Below are 25594 nucleotides of genomic sequence, written 5' to 3'. Positions count from 1 at the left end.
TTTTGCGCAATAACGCAAAATTTTTACCGTGGAAATTAAGAAAAAAATTTTTTTTTATAATAATTAACTTGTTATAACAGTAATTAAATAATAATAATAAAAAATTAGAAAAAAAATTCTTATTCAGAAATTTTATAAAATTATAAATGCGTAAATGAAAAAAATATTTAACACTTTTTTGTATTGAAGAAAATTTACACAAAAAAGTGTAAAATATTTCATATAAAAAATTTTTTTGGGTAAAATTTTTACTGTATAATTTAAAGAAAAATTATTTCTTTACAATAATTGGTTACAAAAATTCCAAAAATAATAAAATGTCTATTAGTTCCACTTTCTTAAAATGGCAAATAAAATTACGTGTCCTTAGAACTAGTCATAGAAACAGAACTCTGGACACTTTCAACAATCCTTACTCTCCTATTACTATTCTTCAATTTATCCAATTTTCTCTTATTCTTTTTAATATCATCCCTCCAATTATTACTCGCAGTTAACTCCATTACACTATCAATATTCCCCGCGGTATTATTAAACCTCCTAGTAAATCTCTCCTCCTCCTCCTTCGTCGTACTAGTAATCATCGTCGTCGGTGCTTTCCATTCTCTCCCCATTCCCCTCGTACTATTATTATTACCCCCAAAAATTCTCTGCTTCCTCAAAACTCTCGCGTTAAATTTTCTATCCTGCCCTCGATTGTGTTCCTGAGTCTCTCCTCTTCCCAAAGTGATTCCATCTTTGGTGGTGATTCCGTCCTCATCTTTTTCATTAATCTTCAAGTCGTCCATCCTCGAATCCGAGCTTTTTTCAGTGACAATCCATTCTCTATCATTATCACTCTCACTATCATCATTACTATTGAAATAAACAACTTCAGAAGAATTGTCCTGAATATTACCGACCTCTCTCCAGTTTCTCAAATTAGGCGGAGGAATTTCTTGAATATCTCTCGCACTATATCGATTTGTACTGCTGGGAGTTGTTGTAATTGGTAATAATGAAGTCGGTCTGTACGTAGTAGGTCTTAAAGAAGCAGAAGGTTTAATAATAGCGGAAGTTGTCTTCAATGGCCGCCAATATCTTGTGTCTTTATAGCTCGGATTTGTCGGAATCATCCGATCAGCTCGGTAAATTTCGTTTTCACTTACCGACACTGAAGACGATGGAGAAGATTTAGTTGTTGTTATTTTAGGGCGCTTTGTTGAAGAAACTTTATTAAAATCTACTGTTTCAACAGTTTCTTTTAATTCTTCTATAAATTCTTCTTCTTCTTGATTATCATTTAATTTGTAAGAATTTCCTGAAGAAATATTACCATTTAAAGGTTGACTATTATAATTATAATTGTACTGAGAATTATCTTGAGTTGAATACGGCGGACGATAATTTGATCCGTAATTAAAATTATTACCGGAAATTGAATTATGATTTTTATTTTTATTAATAAAGGTAGAGTAGGAAGAAGAAGAAGAAGAAGAAGAAGATTGAGGAACTAAAGGACGGAAAGGTTCATTTGGTGTCGGATTGGGAGAAAAATGAGGTTTCTGATACGGCTGGGGAGAAAAATCTTTGTAGTAATTTTGAGGGCTGTTAAAATTGTTCCCGTAAAATTCTTCCGGTCGGTTTTGAGGAGGAAATTGAGGATAGCGCCATGAGGAAGCGGTTGATAGCATGGGATGGAAATTTGTGGACATCATGGGGACTCGTGTAGAAGAAATAGGGAAAAAGGGAGAGAAAGAGTTTGACTGGAGAGACATTCCGGGGAATGATTGGGTTTTTAAGCTATCAGGCATCATTCGGATCACCACGCGGCTCGGAGCTCGGGATGGCATTGGGTTGTCCAGGTAAACTTCGTCGTTGATTCCCGGGACGTGGATCGGGCCGAGCATTGATAACTTAGGCTTTTTTGGAGGGTTTATCATCCGGGAGATCCAGTTTGCGAGGAAGTCGAATGGACCGTCATCTTCGACTTCTTTTATTACTGGTTTTAACAGCAAGGCGCGGGGGCTTCGCTGGACGTTGTTGCTGAAATAATTTTAATGTTTTTTATTTTTTTTTTGTTGATATTAATTTTTATTAATTAATTCAATATTAATTTTAATTAATCAATTTAATATTAATTTTAATAAATTAGTTTAATATTAATTAAAATTTATTTTAATTATTATTATTATTTAAGAAATTTGGTGGCAATAATTGAAATTTTTAAAATATTGTTAAGAATAAATATAAAATAATGTTTAAAATATTATTTTAATATTTTATAAAAATCATCTAAATACATTAAATTAATTATTAATTAGTAATAATTATTACAGTTTAATTATTGATAATTATAATTATTAATAATTAAACAGGAAGTATTATAATTTGACATAGTTTTAAAATTTTTCAAATATAAAAAGTTTTAATTTAATAATATTAATAATAATAATTATTATTATTAATTGAACAAAAAGTATTATAATTTGACAGTTTTTAAATTTTTATTTAATAATAATTATTAATAATTAAACAGGAAGTTTTATAATTTGACAGTTTTTTAATTTTTCAAATATAAAAAAATTTAATAAATTTAAAAAGTTTTAATTTAATAATATTAATCATAATTATTATTAATAATTAAACAGGAAATGTTATAATTTGACAGTTTTTTAATTTTTCAAAAATAAAAATATTTAATAAATATAAAAATTTTAATTTTATAATATTAATGATAATAATAACAATAATGCTGATTAAAAATATTGATTAAAAAAATTATATATACAAATAAAAAAATTATAATTATTACAAAAAATTCAAATTCGATCATTTTTAATTTTTTTTTAATCAATATTTTTAAACAAGAAATAATAATAATAATAATAATAATATTTGATAAATATTATTAAGATCAGTGATTTTAATTATTAAAGAGGATTTATTAAAAAATTATTATTTTATAAAAAGAATAAATCTTCTTTATTAAATAATAATAATAATAATAATATTTTAGAAATATTATTAAGATCAGTGATTTTAATTATTGAAGAGGATTTATTAAAAAATTATTATTAAAAAATAATAAATACTCTTTAATAAATAATAATAATAATAATAATATTTTATAAATATTATTAAGATCAGTGATTTTAATTATTGAAGAGGATGTATTAAAAAATTATTATTTTAAAAAAATAATAAATCTTCTTTATTAAAAAATAAAAATAATAATAATATTTTATAAATATTATTAAGATCAGTGATTTTAATTATTGAAGAGGATTTATTAAACAATTATTATTAAAAAATAATAAATACTCTTTAATAAATAATAATAATAATAATAATAATAATAATAATATTTTATAAATATTATTAAGATCAGTGATTTTAATTATTGAAGAGGATTTATTAAAAAATTATTATTAAAAAATAATAAATACTCTTTAATAAATAATAATAATAATAATAATAATAGTAATAATAATAATAATAGTTTATAAATCTTATTAAGATCAGTGATTTTAATTATCAAATAGGATTTATTAAAAATTATTATTTTAAAAAATAATAAATCTTCTTTATTAAAAAATAAAAATAATAATAATATTTTATAAATATTATTAAGATCAGTGATTTTAATTATTGAAGAGGATTTATTAAAAAATTATTATTAAAAAATAATAAATACTCTTTAATAAATAATAATAATAATAATAATAATAATAATAATAATAATAATAATAATAATAATAATAATATTTTATAAATATTATTAAGATCAGTGATTTTAATTATCAAATAGGATTTATTAAAAAATTATTATTTAAAAAAAATAATAAATTTTCTTTAATAAATAATAATAATAATAATAAATTGTTTACCCAGTTGGTATTTCACCCTCAGCAGTAGTAACAGAAAGAAAAATTGAACCAACCTAAAGAAGAAATATTTAATATAAAAATAATTCATAAAAATAATAAAAAAATTTATTTATACATATATAAAAACAAAAAAAAAAATATAAATAATAATTTACACAAAAATAAAATAGCAGAATCATTTCAGAGAGCACTTTGATAGATATCACTTGTATATTGGTATCACAAAGAAGAAATGAAATAAAAAGCACCCACAACGTAATTAATATCCAGTAATGAAGATGATAATAATAATATTAATAACCGAACACTCTATAGTTAATCACGTTCTAATAATCAATTTGATTATAAATAATTAAGTCTGATCAGTGAAACGACATCCACTCACCGTTATCAGACATATAATTCTCATGGTATCACATGGACTCCAGATATAAAGAGTAAGTACTAAATCACTTGTAGTACTTGCACACACTGACAACAAGTCGCACTAGCTCTACAAAGCCTGGATGTACCGAGTACCGAGTAACGAGTAACGACTGTCGGGTAACATCATGTCCTCAAGTCTTTTAAAGGCTCTCCTCATTTACCCGTAAACTTGTCTTGTGTGTGTAAATACAAGGTATAAGTATATGTAGTACACTTATCACTTGTACTACATTTATATACCTTCCACCTGGTATCATGTATTTTCTCATTCTAATACATTTATGGTAATATTCCTACTTATTCATATGCCTACTCTATGAATCACCAATCAGACTCTGTCGAAGTTTCAAATTTTTTTTTAAATTATTGTTTCAGATGATCCGGTGATCTTGAAAAGCGAGTTGACGTTTATGATTAATAAATTATGTTTGATAATATTGTTTTCCGCATTTATATTCTTCACATGTTGGTGAATGATTTTATAGGCCAACTGATCGCGGTTTAGATTGTTCTTTTATTTGAGTAATTTTTAATACGTTTCGCTACAGAAAATCTGTGGCATCTTCGCTATCTTAAAAGGTCTATGTAATATTAATTACAGTATGGATAGCATAAATTAATATTTTATCGCTTCTTTAGTGTTTGATATTGATGTGAAGAAAAAATCAATAAAAAAATTTTTTTTCTTGCTATAGAATTTTTAGTTTAAAAAAATATTAGATTTAAGGATTATTTTTATAAAATTTATTAACTTAAAAATTAATTTACAATAAAGTGAAAAAAGGTTTTGTTTCATGATTAATATAAAAATTTTATTGTTTTAAAGAAGATATAAATTATTGAAAAAAAATAATAAAATTTATGGAAGAAAATTTAATCATCTTATTTATTATTTTAAGTAACTATTTTTGATAAAATTTTATTAATTTATAATTATAATTATAAATTAATTTACAATTATAATTATAAATTAATTTACAATAAAGTGAAGAAAAAATGAACGAAAAATTTTTGTTTTATAATTAATGCTATAAAATTTTTATTGTTATAAAGAAAATATAAATTATTTAAAAATATACTAGATTTAAGGATTTGAAATTTAATGATTTTTATAAAATTTATTAACATTATAGTTAAAAATTAATTTACAATAAAGTAAAGAAAGGTTTTAAAAAGAAAGGTTTTGTTTCATTATTAATGTAAATATTTTATTGTTTTAAAGAAGATGCAAATTATTAGAAAAATTACTAAATTTTATTTATTGTTACAATTAATTTTTAATTTTAATAAAATTTTATTAACTTATCAATTATAAATCAATTTATAATAAAAAGAAGAAAAAATAAAAAAAAAATTTTTTTCATAATTAATGTAAAATTTTTATTGTTTTAAAGAAGATATAAATTATAAAAAAAAATATAATTTACAGAAGAAAATTCAATCATCTTATTTATTATTTTAAGTTATTATTTTTGATAAAATTTTATTAATTTATAATTATAAATTAATTTACAATGAAAAGAAGAAAAAATTTCTGCTTTATAATTAATACAAAATTTTTATTGTTTCAAAGAAAATATAAGGAATTAATAAAAAAAATTACTAAATTATGCGATATCAAATTTTATTTCTTAAGTAATTAATTTGATAAAATTTTATTAACTTATAATTTTAAATTAATTTACAATAAAAAAAGGAAAAAATTTCTATTTCTTAATTAATATTAAATTGTTGTTGTTTTAAAGAAGATATAAATAATTAATAAAAAAAATTACTCAATTGTGCGGTATCAAATTAAATTATCATTTAAATTATTTTAAGAAATTAATTTTCATAAAAATTTTGTTATTGTATAAGTATAAATAAATTTACATGAAAGTGAAAAAAGAATTAATAAAAAATTTTGGTTCTATAGTTAATGCAAAATTTTAATTGTTTTAAAGAAGATAAAGTAAATTATTAAAAAAAAATTACTAAATTTTACGTTATAAAATTTTATTATTTTAAGTAATTAATTTTGATAAAACATTTTTTAACTGATCTTAATTATGAATTAATTTTAAATAAAAGAAGAAAAAATTTTTCTTTTATAATTAATTCAAAATTTTGTTTTAAAGAAGATATAAATTATTAAAAAACAAATTGCTAAATTTTGTTATAAAATTTTATTATTATTTTAAGTAATTAATTTTGATAAAATATTTTTTTAACTTATCTTAATAATGAATTAATTTTAAATAAAAGGAGAAAAAATTTTTCTTTTATAATTAATTCAAAATTCTAATTGTTTTAAAGAAGAAATAAATTATTAAAAAAAAATTAATAAATTTTACGTTATAAAATTTTATTATTTTAAGTAATTAATTTTGATAAAACATTTTTTAACTGATCTTAATTATGAATTAATTTTAAATAAAAGAAGAAAAAATTTTTCTTTTATAATTAATTCAAAATTTTGTTATAAAGAAGATATAAATTATTAAAAAACAAATTGCTAAATTTTGTTATAAAATTTTATTATTATTTTAAGTAATTAATTTTGATAAAATATTTTTTTAACTTATCTTAATAATGAATTAATTTTAAATAAAAGAAGAAAAAATTTTTCTTTTATAATTAATTCAAAATTCTAATTGTTTTAAAGAAGAAATAAATTATTTAAAAAAAAATTACTAAATTTTACGTTATTAAATTTTATTACGTTAAATAATTAATTTTGATAAAATATTTTTTAATTTATTTTAATTATGAATTAATTTTAAATAAAAAGAAGAAAAAATTGTTCTTTTATAATTAATTCAAAAATTTAATTGATTTAAAGAAGAAATAATGAATTATTATGAATAATTCATTAAATATTAAATAATAAATAAATTATGCGGTGTCAAATATAATTATCATTTTAAGTTAAATTAACATAAAATTTTTGTTTCATAATTAATGCAAAATTTAAATTGTTTTAAAGAAGAAATAAATGATTAAAAAAAAATTACTCAATTTTAGGGTGTTAATTAATTACTAAAATTTAATAATGATCTTGTTTGTAATTTACAGTACTTAATTCCGATAAAATTTAATTACCGTATCACAAGTTATAAATTAGTTAAAGACAAGTGTTGATTTTATTCAGAAGTAAATTTTTAAACTACCAGACTGGATTTGTACATAAATAAATGACATAAATACAGACAAGGCGTGCATTGAATATTAATAAAGAGGACAAATTATAACTATTTTAAAAAATAACAAATATTTCTACCCAGAAATAGAAAAGGAAATTTAAGTTATGCATTACACATAGAATATATTAAATATGGTGCAAAGTATAGATAAGCTTAATCGAGAAAATTTGCTAACCGGGAATAGAATGTAAATTGCAGATGTGCGAGAGAGTAAATTAGTCCGCCTCTTGACACATATAATTAAATGATAGAACGCTTATAGATATGGATTTCTCTGCGGAAAAGAATTTTTCTATTTCCGACATTAAAATAAAATATTTGACTTGATAGCTTAATACACCTATTTGTATCTACATCCGTCGTCTTAAACTATTTGAGTTATTCAAAAGTATTTAATTGCTTTTGTTAGTACATGTTATTAAAAAAAAATTAATTCTAAATGTTAAAATATATAAATTAAAATACAAACGAAGAAAGTAGTCAGCTTAAAGAATTTTCTTGAAGTTGACTCACGAAGCCAGTTGTAATAAAGATAAAATATTGGGAATTTAAGCTAGTCAAGTGCATTAAAGTTTAAGAATAAGAAAAACCAGTGTCCTTGAATGGTTTTAATTACTAATTCCTCTTGATTTAGTTAGCAAGTTAAGTTTATTTATAGAAAGCAGTGTCGAAGTACTAATCAAGGAATGCACGCGAGTTTCTATGATTACAACTTTTTTGTATGTACATACGCTACTGTAAAAACTTATTGCTCTGTCCTTATTTGCTGTAGATAATAATAAATTAATAAAATAAATAAATTACATGTTTATTGTAATTATATATAAAATATATAAAATATTTTATATAGTTGAAAGAATAAGGGAAATTTTTTCTCAGGAGAATTTATATGAAAAATTGAGTTTTTTAAATAGAAATTCGACGTCCCAGTTTAAGAAGAAAGAAGTTTTGATCTTGAGTCAACAGGTATAAGTCACTCCACGATTTATTAATAGGAGCGCCTACTAGGGGATTGTAATCTTCTGTTTCATCTTCGCTGGATATATTAGTAACCAAATTGTTAAATTTAAAAGGAACTACTAAAAGCGGATCGTCATATTCTTCCCATGTGTCTCCTATTTCTAATGATTTATTCACTAAAGATAAACTATTTATTATTTTAAATATCATTAATGTGATGAATACTTGAACCAGGGTCATAATTCACTTAGAATACAACCAAGTTAATTTATTTGAAGATAGTTGTGAGTTAAAATAGAAAATTAAGTAAATTACTTCAGTTTATTGAAGAAGAAATTTTAATCTATACTAGCAACCTTGCAGTCACTATGTGACTGCCGTGACTTGTGAACTATAAATAAATAAAATTTTGCTTTAATAAATAATGAATTTTGTTAAATTGCACTGTACTTTTTTAACTATTGACGTTTTTAAAGATATAAGCTCATCTCGATGTTACACTCATCAAGAGCTTTCATTTGAGTACCCACATGCATTTTTGATATATTTTTCATATATACATATATACATATATGTAATATATTAAATATATGAAAAATTGATGTGGGTATTCAAATGAAAGCTCTTGATAAATGTAACATCGGGATGAGCTTATATCTTTAAAAATATCAATAGTTCACAAGATATTTATTAAATTGCACAAAACTTTCTTAACTATTGACGTTTTTTAAGATATAAGCTCATATCGATGTTACACTCATCAAGAGCTTTCATTTGAGTACCTACATGTATTTTTGATATATTTTTCATATATATATATATATATATATATATATATATATATATATATATATATATATATATATAAATATATAAATATATGAAAAATTGATGTGGGTACTCAAATGAAAGGTCTCGATCAGTGTAACATCGAGATGATCTTATATCTTTAAAAAATGTCAATAGTTCACAAGATACAAGGTCATTTCTTAATTATTGACATTTTGAAAGATATAAGCTCATTCCGATGTTACACTCATTGAGGGCTTTCATTTGAGTACCCACATGCATTTTGATATATTTTTCATATATACATTTATATATAAATATATGAAAAATTGATGTGGGTACTTAAATGAAAGTTCGTGATAAGCGTAACATCGGGATGAGCTTATATCTTTAAAAATGTCAATAGTTCACAAAATATTTGTTATAATTGCACTGTACTTTCTTAACTATTGACATTTTTAAAGATATAAGCTCATTTTGATCTTACACTCATCAAGAGCTTTCATTTGAGTACCCACATCTATTTTTCATATATTTATATAAATTATATATATATATGTATATATGAAAAATTGATGTGGGTACTCAAATGAAAGGTCTCGATGAGTGTAACATCGGAATGAGCTTATATCTTTAAAAATGTCAATAGTTCACAAGATACAAGGTCATTTCTTAATTATTGATATTTTTAGAAATCGATAAGGGCAATTTTTTTATAAATAATTTTTCAAACCTCGATTTTTCAAGAAAAATCAAAAAATTTAAAATTTTATTGTGATATATTATTACACATTATAAATATAAATCTAAAACTAAATTAAACTTATTTTCCAATAGAAATTTAGAAACCGCATAAAAATGAATATTTATACTAATCCCAATAAAATAATAACCAACCGCTTAAAAAAAAAGTAAAAAAAGTAGAGTTAAAACCACAGGACGGTTTTGCTGAGTTGGATGAAAACAGGAATCAATCAAGATAGATGTTTAGGTCTTGATTAATGATACGTTTATAAATTCAACATGAAAACTACTTATATATAGATACAGCAGTATTCTCTTCTGAGATAGGCTAGTTAATGGTGAAGCTAAGAACGCCCATACTGTTTGATTATATGGAACAAACAAAAAAATAAACGTAAATTGCTGCAAGCTTGCGTATATCTTATATTACTGCTGTTATTATTTTTGATATGACTGTTAGATTTTCCAACGTGATTAATCTTTCTCGGAGGCATCCATCCGGCAAAATGTTTCTAACCTTGTACTTAACTCTATTTGTCATTATGAGTAATGATCTCTAGTCGTAATTAAATCGTCGCTTGCCGTCAAAGCGAAACCCATAAGCTGCGCTGTTTGGAGCATTGACAAGCGCCGGGTGACGATATGCGTGAAAAGATCCGTGTAAGTGAGCCGGCCGAGCCGCGTTTTCTTCTTCACTTTGCGGGCCTTTTAGATAAAAAGCTTCAAATTCGCCTTCCGGTAGGAGAATTGTTGTTAGATCTTTGTCATTTGGGTCGTATGCATCGATGAGTCCGATGATGAAGAGAAGAAGAATGATAAACTGTAAAAATTATGTTTTTTTTAGAAAATCGCTGGATGGAATTTATAATGTCGGTTTTTTTTTACAGAAAGAAAAAAAATTATGTCTAAATAAAGATTTCTTCACTCTAGAATTTTTTATATTGAACAATTTAATATAATAATTTTTTTTAGATATTTATTAATAAAGATTTTACTAGAAAAATTTAATAATAATATTCCACATAGAATTAAAAGAGATTTTTTTTTTTATAAAAATTACAATTTATAATCTATATTATTGGAAGAATAACAAAAATTTTTTGTCCAGGATAGTTAATTTATGATGATAAGTATTTAGGCTGCATTCGAAAATGCTCTATCTCTAGATACATAATTAAAAAATTACTTTATATCTTGAGAACTATTGACATTTTTAAAGATATAAGCTTATCCCGATGTTACACTCATCGAGACCTTTCATTTAAGTACCCACATCAATTTTTCATATATTTATATATTTATATATGTGTATATATGAAAAATATATCAAAATGCATGTGGGTACTCAAATGAAAGGTCTCGTTGAGTATAACATCAAGATGAGTTTATATCTTTAGAAACGTCGATATTTAAGAAAGTACAGTGCAATTTAACAAATATCTTGTGAACTATTGACATTTTTAAAGATATAAGCTCACCCCAACATTACTCTCAGTGAGACCTTTCATTTGAGTACCCACATGAATTTTTCACATATATTTATATATATATATATATATACATATAAATATATCAAAAATGGACGTGGGTACTCAAATGAAAGCTCTTGATGAGTGTAACATCTTATGGATGAGCTTATATCTTTAAAAATGTCAATAATTAAAAAATTACCTTTTATCTTGTGAAATATAGACATGTTTAAAGATATAAGCTCATCCCGATGTTACACTCATCGAGACCTTTCATTTGAGTACCCACATGAATTTTTTATATATTTATATATATTATATGTATGAATATATAAAAAATGTATCAAAAATGGACGTGGGTACTCAAATGAAAGCTCTTGATGAGTGTAACATCTTATGGATGAGCTTATATCTTTAAAAATGTCAATAATTAAAAAATTACCTTTTATCTTGTGAAATATAGACATGTTTAAAGATATAAGCTCATCCCGATGTTACACTCATCGAGACCTTTCATTTGAGTACCCACATGAATTTTTTATATATTTATATATATTATATGTATGAATATATGAAAAATATATCAAAAATGGACGTGGGTACTCAAATGAAAGCTCTTGATGAGTGTAACATCTTATGGATGAGCTTATATCTTTAAAAATATCACTAATTAAGAAATGACCTTGTATCTTGTTAACTACTGACATTTTTAAAGATATAAGCTCATCCCGATGTTACACTCATCGAGACCTTTCATTTGAATACCCACATCATTTTTTCATATATTTATATATTTTATATATATGTATATATGACAAATATATCAAAAATGCATGTGGGTACTCAAATGAAAGCTCTCGATGAGTGTAACATCGAGATGAGCTTATATCTCAAAAAACGTCAATATTTAAGAAAGTACAGTGCAATTCAACAAAAGTTATTATTTAATAAAGCAAAATTTTATCTATTTATAGTTCATAATTCTCGGCAGTCACATAGTGACTGCAAGGTCGCTAGTTGTTTTTAATTTCTAAATGTAGAATATTTTTATAGTATTCAATTTATAAAAAATATATATATAATTTTTTTAATTAATTTTTACGTTTTCTTCTATTAAAATTCTAAAGAAGAAAAGATTTATTCCTTTTAAATTTCTTTTCTTTTTATGTAATTCAATAAAAAGCATGACTCGTTCCTCAAATCATAATAGAACAAATAAAAACAATGCAATTCAAGTGAAAATAATATGTACATTGTCTTAATAAAGTAAAATATTACAGTTAATCTCGATAATACTCATGAATATAACACAAGAAGTAGACCGGTCGAACACCGAAGAAAATGACCATACATTATTTGATTTCTAGCTTATAGCTTCTTAAGTAAAGAAGAAATAGATATCGGTTATAAATTTTAAGAAAAATCCATGAGAATGTTCAACTAAAAATATATATTAGATTAAAATTTCTTCGGGAAGAAAAGTTTTTGCAAAATTATCTACAATTGAAGTATATTAATGAATTAACAATCATAAATAGTACTTACCGCCTTCATATTTCAAATCCTCGACGTTAAATGTCTTTATCTATGTATTTATCTGGTGAAGAATAATGTCGGATAAATAATGTGAAATATGTGACCTCAACAAGATCAAGGATCTGATTAAACTGTTTCAGTCCAATAATTATTAAAAATAAAAATTAAAAATGAGTTGTAGAATTACGGAAATAAAAAGTAGTGATAAAACAACTTGTGGTGATATAGTTTTAGTAATACTATAGGATTAACAGCAACTCTATCTACCAATGATTCTTACTGATTATAAGTGTGAGTATAAGTTGGTGCTGTCTTTTCATTATTATTATTATTATAATAAAAGTGAAAGTCGACTACTTATACTGATACTTCTTAGGCTTGTACAGTCGACGCTCTCTGTATTGGACCTCTCTGTATTTGACCGATCTCTGTATTTGACCACATTCTTCCTCTATATTTGACGATTTTACACAGCTCTTATGGATAAGGACGAGTCAAATACAGAGAATGGTCCTGTACGGACGAGTCAAATACAGAGAGCGAGGACTGTATTCACTCAGCTGCTGTCAAGTTTCTGCTGAAGTGATTCAGCTCACTAAAGCATCTACGATACAAAGTAACAGCTTAGATAGCTTAGTTATGTATAAATATATAGATATATAGATAGATATTAATGATTACAAAAAATGAAACACTCGCTCGAACGACCTTGTATGTATAGATCAAGTAATTCGACATTTGATATGAAAAAGCTTGCCACCACTTGATCTCCAACAGGGCATAAGAAATTCAAACGGAACGCGATGAAAGTGCATAGATCTTAAATAGGAACACGCTCTCCCCTGCTATCGATTTTTTTCATTCATTCGTTTTTTATTTCTTTGCATTTATTCAAAATCAAACCCTAGATCATTATGCCGAGAATATTTCTTAATTTATCACTTGATTAATAACCAGTTTAATAAGTTAGTTTGTAGACGTTTTTTAATTTTACCGTGAGAACATTCAATTTTAGATTTTGTATCCGGCTGTATCGTTAATCTTGATATACTTATCTATTTTCTTCTTTTCTTCAGCATAAATTTGAATAATTATTGTTTTATCGAAAACTATCTAATAAACAATTAAAATGTCTGTTATAAATAGATACACCTTGTTTTATTAAATACATAATCGTTAAATTAATAATTACTTGTAATAAATAATTTGACAATTAGTGTAATATATATATTTATTTTTTTCAATTTTTTTTTTAAACAAAATTCGTTTTTTAGACATATAATGCTTTGCATTAAATTGCACAAATTGTCACAGTACATTTTATTTTTATTTTTATTATTATTATCATTATTATTATTATTATTATCATCATTACTATTATTATTATTTTTATTTAAAGTAAAAAATTGCCAATTTTCTAAAAATAATAATAATGAAATTTTAAACATCAAATTAATTATTATTATTACTATTTTTGTTTAAAGAAAAAATTTCAATGTCCTGAAAATAATAATAATAATAATAATAATAATAATAATAATAATAACAATATTTTAAATACCAAATTTATTTTTATTATTATTATTATTATTATTATTATTATTATTATTATTATTATCATTATTACTATTAATATTATTTTTGTTTAAAGTAAAAAATGCTAATATTCTGATAATAATAATAATAATAATAATAATAATAATAATAATAATAATAATAATAATAAAATTTTAAATGCCAAATTTATTATTATTATTATTATTATTAATATTATTTTTGTTTAAAGTAAAAAATTCTAATATTCTGATAATAATAATAATAATAATTGTTAAACATTATTAATAATAATAATGATAATAATAAAATTTTCAACACCAAATTTATTATTATTATTTTTTTTATTATTATTATTATTTTTGTTTAAAGTAAAAAATGCTAATAGTCTAAAAATAATAATAATAATAATAATAATAATAATAATAATAATAAAAATTTAAACACCAAATTTATTATTGTTATTATTCTTACAATTAATAGATAATGGACACATAATTTATTTTATTTATAATCTTATTTAATAACTTCTTAAGTATTTTTTTCTTAAACGGCAAAAACGGAAGAAGATATTTGCGGAATGTCATCATAATTATCTGTTTTTTTTTACTGATTCAATTAACACTCTAAGTGTACAAAAAAATAAAAATTGAATAAAAACAAGCTAAATAAAAAATCTATTAGACTAAAAAATTTATAAAAATTATAATTTCAATCTAATCTGTTCAATAATAAAACTAACTATACAAATATTACAATAATAATAATTATTATTATAATTCTTACAACTGTTTTTACGTATATAAATTGAATAATTATTTTTAAAAACCTGAGGCACATATAATTTGTAATTGAATTTTATTTATTAAAAGGTACACTTTAAGTCTTTATTAGTGTATGTTTTCCATTCTGGACTTTGTATAAAAAAGAAAATAAAATTTTATTTTAATTAAGCGTGTAACGAGTCCTATAAAATAGTAAATTTATAAATTAAATAAATTATTTTAAAATCTAAGTACAGTAGAAGTTTCTTCCCCTTCTTTACTAGCTCTTTTCTCTTTTTCCTGAATAGGCTGCTGCGAGTATCTCTTTTTTTACTCTTACTCGCTTAAATTTTTTTAAATTATAAAATTTATAAATTAACACACTGATAGAAGGATTTTTTTATATTTAATAAGCTTTATTGACTGTTAATAAATAATTTTTTTAAAATCATAGGATTTAATTAATATTTATTAACAATTAATGAATTTTTATTAAATATTAATAAATATTTATTTAAAATAAAAATCAAATATAGCAATTTTTTTTGACAATTTTTATAAGTCTACACGGAAAGGACAAGATGACATTGGATATCATCCTAGATTATACTGAGTGAAAAAAAATTTCAGATAGTAGCTAGTATAATCCAGATTACAATGAGTATAATCCAGATATCACGCAGTATAATCTGGATTTTTTTTAGCTACTATCTGAAAATTTTTTTCACTGCAAATATCACTGAGTATAATCTGGGATGATATCCAGTGTCATCTTGTTCTTTAGGTGTATAATTGAAATTCATGATAATAATTAAATTCACTAAATAAATTAACGATTTTAATATTTAAAAATATAAAAGATAATTATAAGCTGTGATAGAATTTAATATTTTACAATAAACATTTTTATAATGTAATATAATTAATGCATCTTCATATCATATTACATTGCAAGCAAATCAAATTCACTCAACAAAATTTTTATTAACTGTTAATAAATATTTATTGAATCTTAAAAAATATTTATTAAAAAATATTTATTAAAAAATATTTATTAAATAATATTAAAATATTATTTAATATTTAATATTATTTTAATATTTAAAAATATTAAAATATTCGTTAAAAAATATTCATTAAAATTTAATAAATTAAATAATTGTCTTGAAATAAATTTAATTATTAATATTTAATAAATCCTTCTATCATTGCAGGACCCATTACAAGCGTAAATAAAAAAATTTCTCGCTCCCTGAATTATTATTATTATTTGCTTGATATAAACAAAAGTTTAAACAAGACTGACAATTCCCATTAATATTCTTCGCTTGATTTTTTTTGTTATGAATATGTACAATTTTAATATTATATATTAAAAAAAAAATAATTACAATTACTTAAGAATAAAAGTAAAGTCTTTGATGATAAGTGATGTATATAATTTACAAATTATACGGAATATAAATAAGAATCAAGTTTAGTTTTGGCGTTAGGTGGTGATGTGAAAGGTGAAAACCATGCGATAGAAAATCGTCCAAATACAGCCTGAAGAGATTTCCATCTACTATTTCGTACCCACCTAGCTTCTTCTTTTTTTAATTGTTCAATGCCCTTTTAATATAATTATAAATTATTCATTATTTTATTAATCATCGTATTTAAGTATTCACTTAAATGGAAGTAATTATAAAGATAATTACCGTTTCGTCATTCCATATAGCTTGTAATTGAGTTCCCAACATGACAACCGTAAAAATAGCAAAAAGTAGAGCTTCAAATGTTAAAAATAATAGTAATACAACTGTTGCTGGTGGACTGAACGTCGTACAGTCACGCCATTCTTGCCGCACGCACATTGTAAATTGTTGTATGCACAAGAATAGTGATTGCAGTGATATACCGGCAATGTAAAACTACAAAATAATTTTTTTATTTTATAATTATTATTGGTATTATTATTGATAAATATTTAAATCTGAGACTTACAGTGAATAGGACGAAATATTTTTGATTATTTTCACCGACACAATTATTCACCCATGGACAGTGATGATCCATTTTTCTTATGCATCTGTTGTAATTAAATATTATATTTAATCTGAATTTTTTTATTGGCTGTCCAAGTCTATTGCACGAATTTTTTTTTTTAACTAATTATTTATCTAATAATTTATAATATCGTTCGCCTGCATTCCCTACAGGCATAAATGATTTTAAAATTCGTATATAAATTTGTCATTAAAGGTACATTTTTTCAGTCAAATTTATCTTTAATGACAAATTTATATTTACTGGACAGCCAATAAAAAAATTCAGATTTATAGTATTAACCAGTCTACAGAAAATATATTGTATAATTATATTTAATATTTTTTTTTTCTTTTAAATTTCTTAATTATTATCGATAACATGAAATGAAATATTTAAGTAAATGCAGTGCTAAAACCAGAGCTTTAAGGACTTATTAAGATGCAGAATTAATTTAAGATACTGTGATGAAAAAATTGTAAAAAGCAGTTCTTACTGTTGTACAATGCTAAATAAATATCTATCTATATTTAATATTTTTTATGAATAAGTGATTTAATCGAATTTCTCCATTTACTATTATTATAATAATGAAGTATTTTTAATTATTTACTATTAAATATATTTATATATAATTATTATAAAAATAAACTTTAATGTAAATTTTTTTGAAATTAAAATTTTTATTATTATTATTATTATTGTTGTTGTTAAAGAAAATGGAATGATAATAAATTAACTTTCACCTTTGACAAACAGAACAATGATGAGCACGATCAGGTTTTATAGAACAACATCTTGGACATTTGAATATAACTTGACCATTTCTAAATCCCATTTGTTGTAACATTTCCTTGGTAGCGTTACCTTTTGGTACTGCACCCTTAAATTTTATTATATCCATAATTATAATTTAAAAATTTTAATTTATAATCATAAGTCCAGAGTAATTTTAAGTATTTACGATAAGAAAAATTACAATTCTAAATAAAATTTATCGAAAGTGAACAAAAAACTTGAAAAATTCGTTTAAAAATTGAATTTTTACAATCTCAGGATTTTATTTTAATAGGTAGTGACTGTTTAAACTAGAACCCTTGCAGTCACTATGTAATGTGGCTGCCCTGATTTGTGATTTAGAAATAATTAAAATTTTGCTTTATTAAATAATGACTTTTGTTAAATCAGACTGTACTTTCTTAAATATTGATATTTTTTTAGATATAAGCGCATTCTAATGTTACACTCATCGAGACCTTTCATTTGAGTACCCACATCAATTTTTCATATATTTTATATATTTATATATATGAATATATGAAAAATATATCAAAATGCATGTGGGTACTCAAATGAAAGGTCTCGATGAGTGTAGTGTCAGGGTGAGCTTATATCTTTAAAAATGTCAGTAGATGACAAGATACAAGGTAATTTCTGAATTATTGACGTTTTTAAATATATAAGCTCATCCCGATGTTACACTCATCAAGAGCTTTCATTTGAGTACCCACATGCATTTTTGATATATTTTTCATATATTTATATATATAATATTTAAAATATATGAAATATTGATGTGGGTACTTAAATGAAAGCTCTTGATGAGTGTAACATCAGGATGAGCTTATATCTTTAAAAATGTCAATAATTAAGAAATTACCTTGTATCTTGTGAACTAGTGACATTTTCAAAGATATAAGCTCATTCCGATGTTACACTCATCAAGAGTTTTCATTTGAGTACCCACATGCATTTTTGATATATTTTTCATATATTTATATATATAATATATAAAATATATGAAATATTGATGTGGGTACTCAAATGAAAGGTATTGATGAGTGTAACATCGGGATGAGCTTATATCTTTAAAAATATCAATAATTAAGAAATTACCTTGTATCTTGTGAACTAGTGACATTTTCAAAGATATAAGCTCATTCCGATGTTACACTCATCAAGAGTTTACATTTGAGTACCCACATGCATTTTTGATATATTTTTCATATATTTATATATATAATATATAAAATATATGAAATATTGATGTGGGTACTCAAATGAAAGGTATTGATGAGTGTAACATCGGGATGAGCTTATATCTTTAAAAATATCAATAATTAAGAAATGACCTTGTATCTTGTGAACTATTGACATTTTCAAAGACATAAGCTCATTCCGATGTTACACTCATCAAGATCTTTCATTTGAGTACCCACATGCACTTTTCATATATTTTTCATATATACATATATATAGTATATATAAATATATAAAATATATGAAAAATTGATGTGGGTACTCAAATGAAAGGTCTCGATGAGTGTAACATCGGGATGAGCTTATATCTTTAAAAATATTAATAGTTCACAAGATACAAGATCATTTCTTAATTATGTATCTAGAGATAGAGAATTTCCGAATGCTAAATACTTATCATAATAAATGGATTAACAGTGAAAATGATATGAAATCTTGAAAAGGCACAAATTTAAGTCAAGACCTTTATAACGACATTAAATTTCATTAAAAGAATATAGATGTAAAAAACAGTCCTATTTTTTTTTGCTCAGCGCTATTGATACTACAGAATCTGTAATTTTCTTAATTTGCCTTTTTTTAAGTGTTTGCTTTTATAAATTTAAGTATGCGTTGAAAATACAAAATTCTACTTACAGGATCAGTAAACATAGTCCTGAGATGCGAAGCGAAAGCTAAAAATGCCAGGGTTTGAAATATTGCCATATTCAAACTCGAATATACTGTATTTATAGTAGGGATTAATATAACTGCCATAACAACAAACTCCGCATAAATAATTAACAGCCATGTTAGAATAGCGCAAATAATTCCACAAATATCCTGTATCAATTAAAAATTTTTTAAGTTACATATATAATAATAAAATAATAATAATAATAATAATAAATAAATTTTTTTATCCCAGGAATGTGGACAAGATAGGATCATAATAACAAATTACATTATTATTTTTGCTAGAAATAAGCAGAAATAATAATGTAATTTGTTATTATGATCCTATCTTGTCCACATTCCTGAGATAAAAAAATTTATTTATGATAACTATGGACGATAATATTAACTATAATAATAATAATAATAAATAAATAAATAATTATTCATACCTTAATACACCAAAATTTACCACCGCAACATCGGTTGTGAATGTCACGTTCTTTTTGAAATGGCATGTACTCATAATCCATTTCTTCTATTAATTTATTTTTATCATCGCCCTTGTAATCATACATCTAAATTTATTATTTTTATTATTAATTAATACTGATTGAATGAAATGAAATAATTATTCACCTAAAATAAAAATAATAATATAAATAATAAAATAAAAATATAATAAAGGTTACCTTTCTATGTATACTAGTCATTAGAGTCTATAAATAAAAAAAAAAATAAAATAATAAAAAATCAATAACAATAAATCAATAGCTTATAAAATTGATAACTCGAAAAATGTTGATGATTACTACAATTATGCAATTCATACATTCAACGAAATAAATAATAATAAGATGGTATTTGCTACATAAAATTAAACCTTTAAAAATATATATCAATATAACCTATAAATAGTCTACTTACATTTTATTGAGTGCTAATTATTTTTATTAATTTATTTAAATGTCATTTTTTAATTTTAGTTTTGTTTTAACATTCTAGTTATGAAGATAAATAATTAAAAATAAAAAAAATTTACATCGATAAGACATTGATTTTTTTACAAGTGTTTATTGTTGATGTCATTTAATTTTGAGTTTGACATTTCTCCAGTTAAGACAATAACTCCAATTATTTTTTCAATAGTTAAAAAGTTAATACTGATTTTTTTAATTTAAAGCAATTGTGCTTTTTAATAATGTGAATTAACATAATTGCTTTTTAAAGTACATTATAATTGTAATTATTTATTTTTTATCGGAAAAATAGGTATTTATATTCCGATTTACTGAAACACATAACTCGCGTTCGGATATATTCGGGTTTTCTGTAACCACTTCGGATATCTTCGGAATTTATTTATCTGACATTTGTAAACTAGACATTTCACTTAAAAATGTGACATTAAAGTAAGTTAGCAGTCACTTACCCGTGCAAAAAAAATTTCGCTTCATTCTGAACTTAAATCTTAATTTCATTTTGAAGTTCATATTATGACACAAATATGTATTTATTTCTAAAATCAATCTAAATTTAAGAAAAGTTCATATGTACACGGAAAAAAGTAAACTGTAATAAATAACAGTCAATTTACAATAAGTAATGATTACCCGAGAAAAAATGTTTCTATATAATCATATATAATTGTATATAATCATATATGACTATATATGATTATATATGGAATCACATATATAATTATATACTATTATATATAATCATATATAATTATATATAATCATGCATGATTATATATGGAATTGTATATAAGATTATATATAATTATATATGACTGTATATGGAGCAATATACAGCCATGCAGGATTATATATAGTTCCATATACAACTATATATAATCATACATGATTATATACCGAATTGTATATGAGGTTATATATAATCATATATAATTATGTATGACTATATATGGAGCAATATAAAACCAAGCAAGATTATATAGTTCCATATATAATTATATATAACCATACATGATTATATATGGAATTGTATATGAGGTCATATATAATCATATATAATTATATATGACTATATATGGAGCAATATACAGCCAAGCAAGATTATATATGGTTCCATATATAATTATATATAGTTATATATAATCATACATGATTATATATGGAATTGTATATGAGGTCATATATAATCATATATAATTATAAATGACTATATATGGAGCAATATACAGCCATCCAAGATTATATATAATCCCATATATAATTATATATAAGTATATATAATTATATATGCTTATATATAATTAACATATATAAAAATTTTTTCTTTGAAAAAAAATTTTTTTTTGGTAATCACGAAAAGTGTAAAATGATGTTTATAATTACGTTTAAATAATTCTGAAATACAAAAATTTGTTACATTTCCTATGAGATCTTTTGGTCTGCTCTGCTACTACCTAATAGTAAAATCATTATTTATTTTATTATTTAAATAAGTGTTATATTATAATGAGATTCGGTCAAATAAATAAATTATGAATTATGACTATCCAAATATATTATAAAATCAATTTTTATATTATATTTATGATAAACTCATATGATACATTATGTAGATCATAGAATCATTGACATCTAAGACAGCAGCACAGCAGACAGAAACTTCAAGACGCACGGACATCACTAAAGTTAAGCAGCATTGAGCAGGGTTAATAGTTGGATGGGTGACCGCTGGTGTTATAGCCGTAAAATTATAGCTAGATATTTTTTTTGCATTATAATTGGTTACAGAGAATTGTGTAGGACCATATTAAATACTATATCCATAAAATTAACCCAATAATTAATCAGATGTAATAAATATATAATTAAATATTGTTATATATAATTATATATGATTAGATATGATTATATTTGGCCATTTTTCATATATAATCATATATAACCAATTTATATATAAATATATATAATTATATATAAATATTTTTTCTCGGGTAATTGCTAAAAATTACCATTTCAAACAGTAAAATCGTGATTTTACTATTCACTTTATAATATTTACCATTTGAACGTTACAATTTACTCTTTACATGAAAGAAAATACTATTTCAAACAGTAATATTCGCTATGTAAATGTCTAAAATGTTAAAGTATAATAACTAAGAATTCAGACTTTGATATTTATTATTTCGTACCTAAAAAATGATCTTATGATATGTAAAAAGTATAAAATAAAGTTAGTAAATTTCTAACACAAGCAACGTCAGTATTTAAATGGCTAAAAAACAACCAACTAACTTTAAATGTAGATAAGACAGTGTACATAACATTTTGTAGTTTTAAAAGTAATATACCGCATAATATAAGACTGTATATAAATAATAAAGATCTCAAAAGAGTAGATAATTATAAGTACTTAGGAATATACATAGACTATCTGATGAAATGGGATATACATGTAAAAGAATTAATTAAAAAAGTTAAATATTTTGAATTTATAATATATAAACTAGATCAAATGATGGATACCAGGACTTTGAAAATGATATATCATGCGTTATTTGAAAGTATAATAAACTATGGTATTATAGCTTGGGGGGGGGGTGCCTACAAAAATGTAATTAACCCTCTATTGTCTATGCAAAAAAGAATAATTAAAAAACTTAGGCTGGAACATAACACACTACTAAATATCAAACAAACTTTTATCTTAAATAGTTTATTATACTACTATGATGCATGTAAAAAACTGTACAATGATTACGATGGTAGATCTAGACATAAAAAGATAAAACTATGTAAAATCAATAAAACGAAATACTGCAAAAGCCCATATTACGTAGCAACAAAATATTTTAATATTTTACCAACGCAATATAAAGAATTGTCGAAATTTAATAAAACAAACAAAATCGAAATAAAAAAGTGGTTATCAAATACTCAAACTCATCTAATTCTCTAAAATAATAAAATTATAAAAAATTAGTAACCAGATACAAAATTAAAGAAAATATAAAATAGATCAAACATATAATTGTAATTTATCCTTTAAGGCTCATGAAAGAGTGACTCAATTAGTTATGAATATTTTGTATAGCACTAGGCATTAAGCCTATCTCTTTTTCCCTACCCTATGTACAGACAATCTTTTGTCTCTATGGGGATTATATGTAGTTATTTTTGTAAGACTATGTATGTAATTTTGGGAAGTAAATAAATAAATAAATAAAATAAAAATTTACAAAGTAAAATGGTAAATTTTAAACGCAACGCTAAAAATCAAATTGTAATTATTGACTTGCTTAGACTGGTAAAATGTATATTTTAAAAGTATAATTTTTACTGTTTCAAATGTTAAATTCTCTCAGAGTGAGACCCCCTTCTCTTTCATCCGAGTTCCCCTTCTCCCCATAATATGGACTATATATTGAAATGGCAATTTTTACTGTTTGAAACTGTAATTTTTTAAGATGAAAGAGTCGTTTTTTACTATAGTGACGGCTACTAATCACTTATTTTGGATATTAAATTATAAATTGTGGCTTTTATACTTTCTACATTAAGCTCTGTAATATTTATATTTTTGCGACCCCGATGTCCGCTTTACTGTTTGAAACTATAAAAATTAACCGGAATCCGAGTGAATATTTCAGTTTACTTTTTTCCGTGTAGAAACAAGAACGGCAAAAAAATTTTGAAAAATTTATTTCAAAATGATTTCAAAATCAACTTGACTTATGACAACGCAGTATCGTTATTAAAACGATAGTGCAGAAACTTACAATCACTCTAATAAATTCATTTTCAATTCATAATCATATTAATTTTTTTATATACTAATTAATACCCATTACATATTTATTACATAGCTTTGTAAGATTATTTTTAGATTTAAAATGTACACAGGAAAATATGAATTTAGCACATCGCTTGAAGAAATAAGATAAGAAATGAGGTATGTGTGATTTTAATTTAAGTTTAAAGTTTATTCATAGATAATTCATTACAAAATATGTATTGACAATTCAATTACTGTTTGTAACAAAATTATTTTTCATTATTTGATTACTTTTTGATTAAATCATTTTAAATTTATAAGAAATGTGATTAAAAATTATGTAGCGTGTAGTATGAAAATTCGTATTGAAATTATGATAATTTAAATAATTTTTTTTATAATTGAAGTTTTAGAATAGATTTTGAAAGAAATGTTAGATTAGTTAATTAGTCTAAATTAACAAAAAATTAAACTCAAAATCGTGATTAAATAAAAAAATTATTGCTTATTTATATTAAACTCATAAAAAAAGGATTTTAAATGTTAAGGTAGTTGTAGCGTGATAGGCATTTCAACAGAAAATTATGAAATTTTTTTTATTGAAAGATAAATATATTAATAATTCACTACCAAAATTTCAGATCAATTGACCGCACCGTTTTTGAGTAATTAATTTTTGAAATTGCATCTTTTACACGTAGCGGTATAGAGAGATGATAAAGTTAGTATGAAATCTTTGGCCCACTCGAGTGGTATGGAAGATTTCATACCTCTACGTGTAAAAAATACAATTTCGAAAATTAATTACTAAAATTACACTTATA

At 22.9% G+C, this 25594-nt stretch overlaps 3 protein-coding genes across 6 annotated transcripts; all 3 read right to left on the bottom strand.

Moving 5' to 3' along the window:
* Nucleotides 1-274: 274 nt before the first annotated feature.
* LOC123267561 (myb-like protein M) lies at nt 275-4421 on the bottom strand. 2 transcript variants are annotated; one of them, XM_044732258.1, is made up of 3 exons: nt 4255-4421; nt 3870-3922; nt 275-2025 (listed from the first exon to the last, which is right to left on the bottom strand). In XM_044732258.1, the coding sequence occupies exons 1-3, from the start codon at nt 4276-4278 to the stop codon at nt 357-359; spliced, it is 1746 nt and encodes a 581-aa protein (XP_044588193.1). In that variant the 5' UTR covers nt 4279-4421; the 3' UTR covers nt 275-356. The 2 variants fall into 2 exon arrangements, with proteins under 2 accessions (XP_044588193.1, XP_044588194.1); XM_044732259.1 differs by lacking the exon at nt 4255-4421 and adding an exon at nt 4025-4230.
* On the bottom strand, nt 3478-20988 carry LOC123267578 (palmitoyltransferase ZDHHC3). Of its 3 annotated transcripts, XM_044732291.1 has the most exons (9): nt 20943-20957; nt 20708-20734; nt 20468-20593; nt 19998-20183; nt 18068-18204; nt 17280-17364; nt 16994-17206; nt 16740-16904; nt 3478-3490 (listed from the first exon to the last, which is right to left on the bottom strand). In XM_044732291.1, the coding sequence occupies exons 2-8, from the start codon at nt 20726-20728 to the stop codon at nt 16743-16745; spliced, it is 930 nt and encodes a 309-aa protein (XP_044588226.1). In that variant the 5' UTR covers nt 20729-20734; nt 20943-20957; the 3' UTR covers nt 3478-3490; nt 16740-16742. The 3 variants fall into 3 exon arrangements, with proteins under 3 accessions (XP_044588226.1, XP_044588225.1, XP_044588228.1); XM_044732290.1 differs by lacking the exon at nt 3478-3490 and having other exon boundaries at nt 16641-16904; XM_044732293.1 differs by lacking the exons at nt 3478-3490; nt 20708-20734 and having other exon boundaries at nt 16641-16904; nt 20943-20988.
* Nucleotides 10004-13434, bottom strand: LOC123267589. Its single transcript, XM_044732307.1, has 2 exons — nt 12985-13434; nt 10004-10790 (listed from the first exon to the last, which is right to left on the bottom strand). The coding sequence occupies exons 1-2, from the start codon at nt 12991-12993 to the stop codon at nt 10527-10529; spliced, it is 273 nt and encodes a 90-aa protein (XP_044588242.1). The 5' UTR covers nt 12994-13434; the 3' UTR covers nt 10004-10526.
* Nucleotides 20989-25594: the final 4606 nt, after the last annotated feature.

The sequence above is a fragment of the Cotesia glomerata genome, linkage group LG6 (genome assembly GCF_020080835.1).
Source record: "Cotesia glomerata isolate CgM1 linkage group LG6, MPM_Cglom_v2.3, whole genome shotgun sequence".
NCBI classification, from domain to species: domain Eukaryota; kingdom Metazoa; phylum Arthropoda; class Insecta; order Hymenoptera; family Braconidae; genus Cotesia; species Cotesia glomerata.
This window is presented reverse-complemented; position numbering and strand designations above follow the sequence as displayed.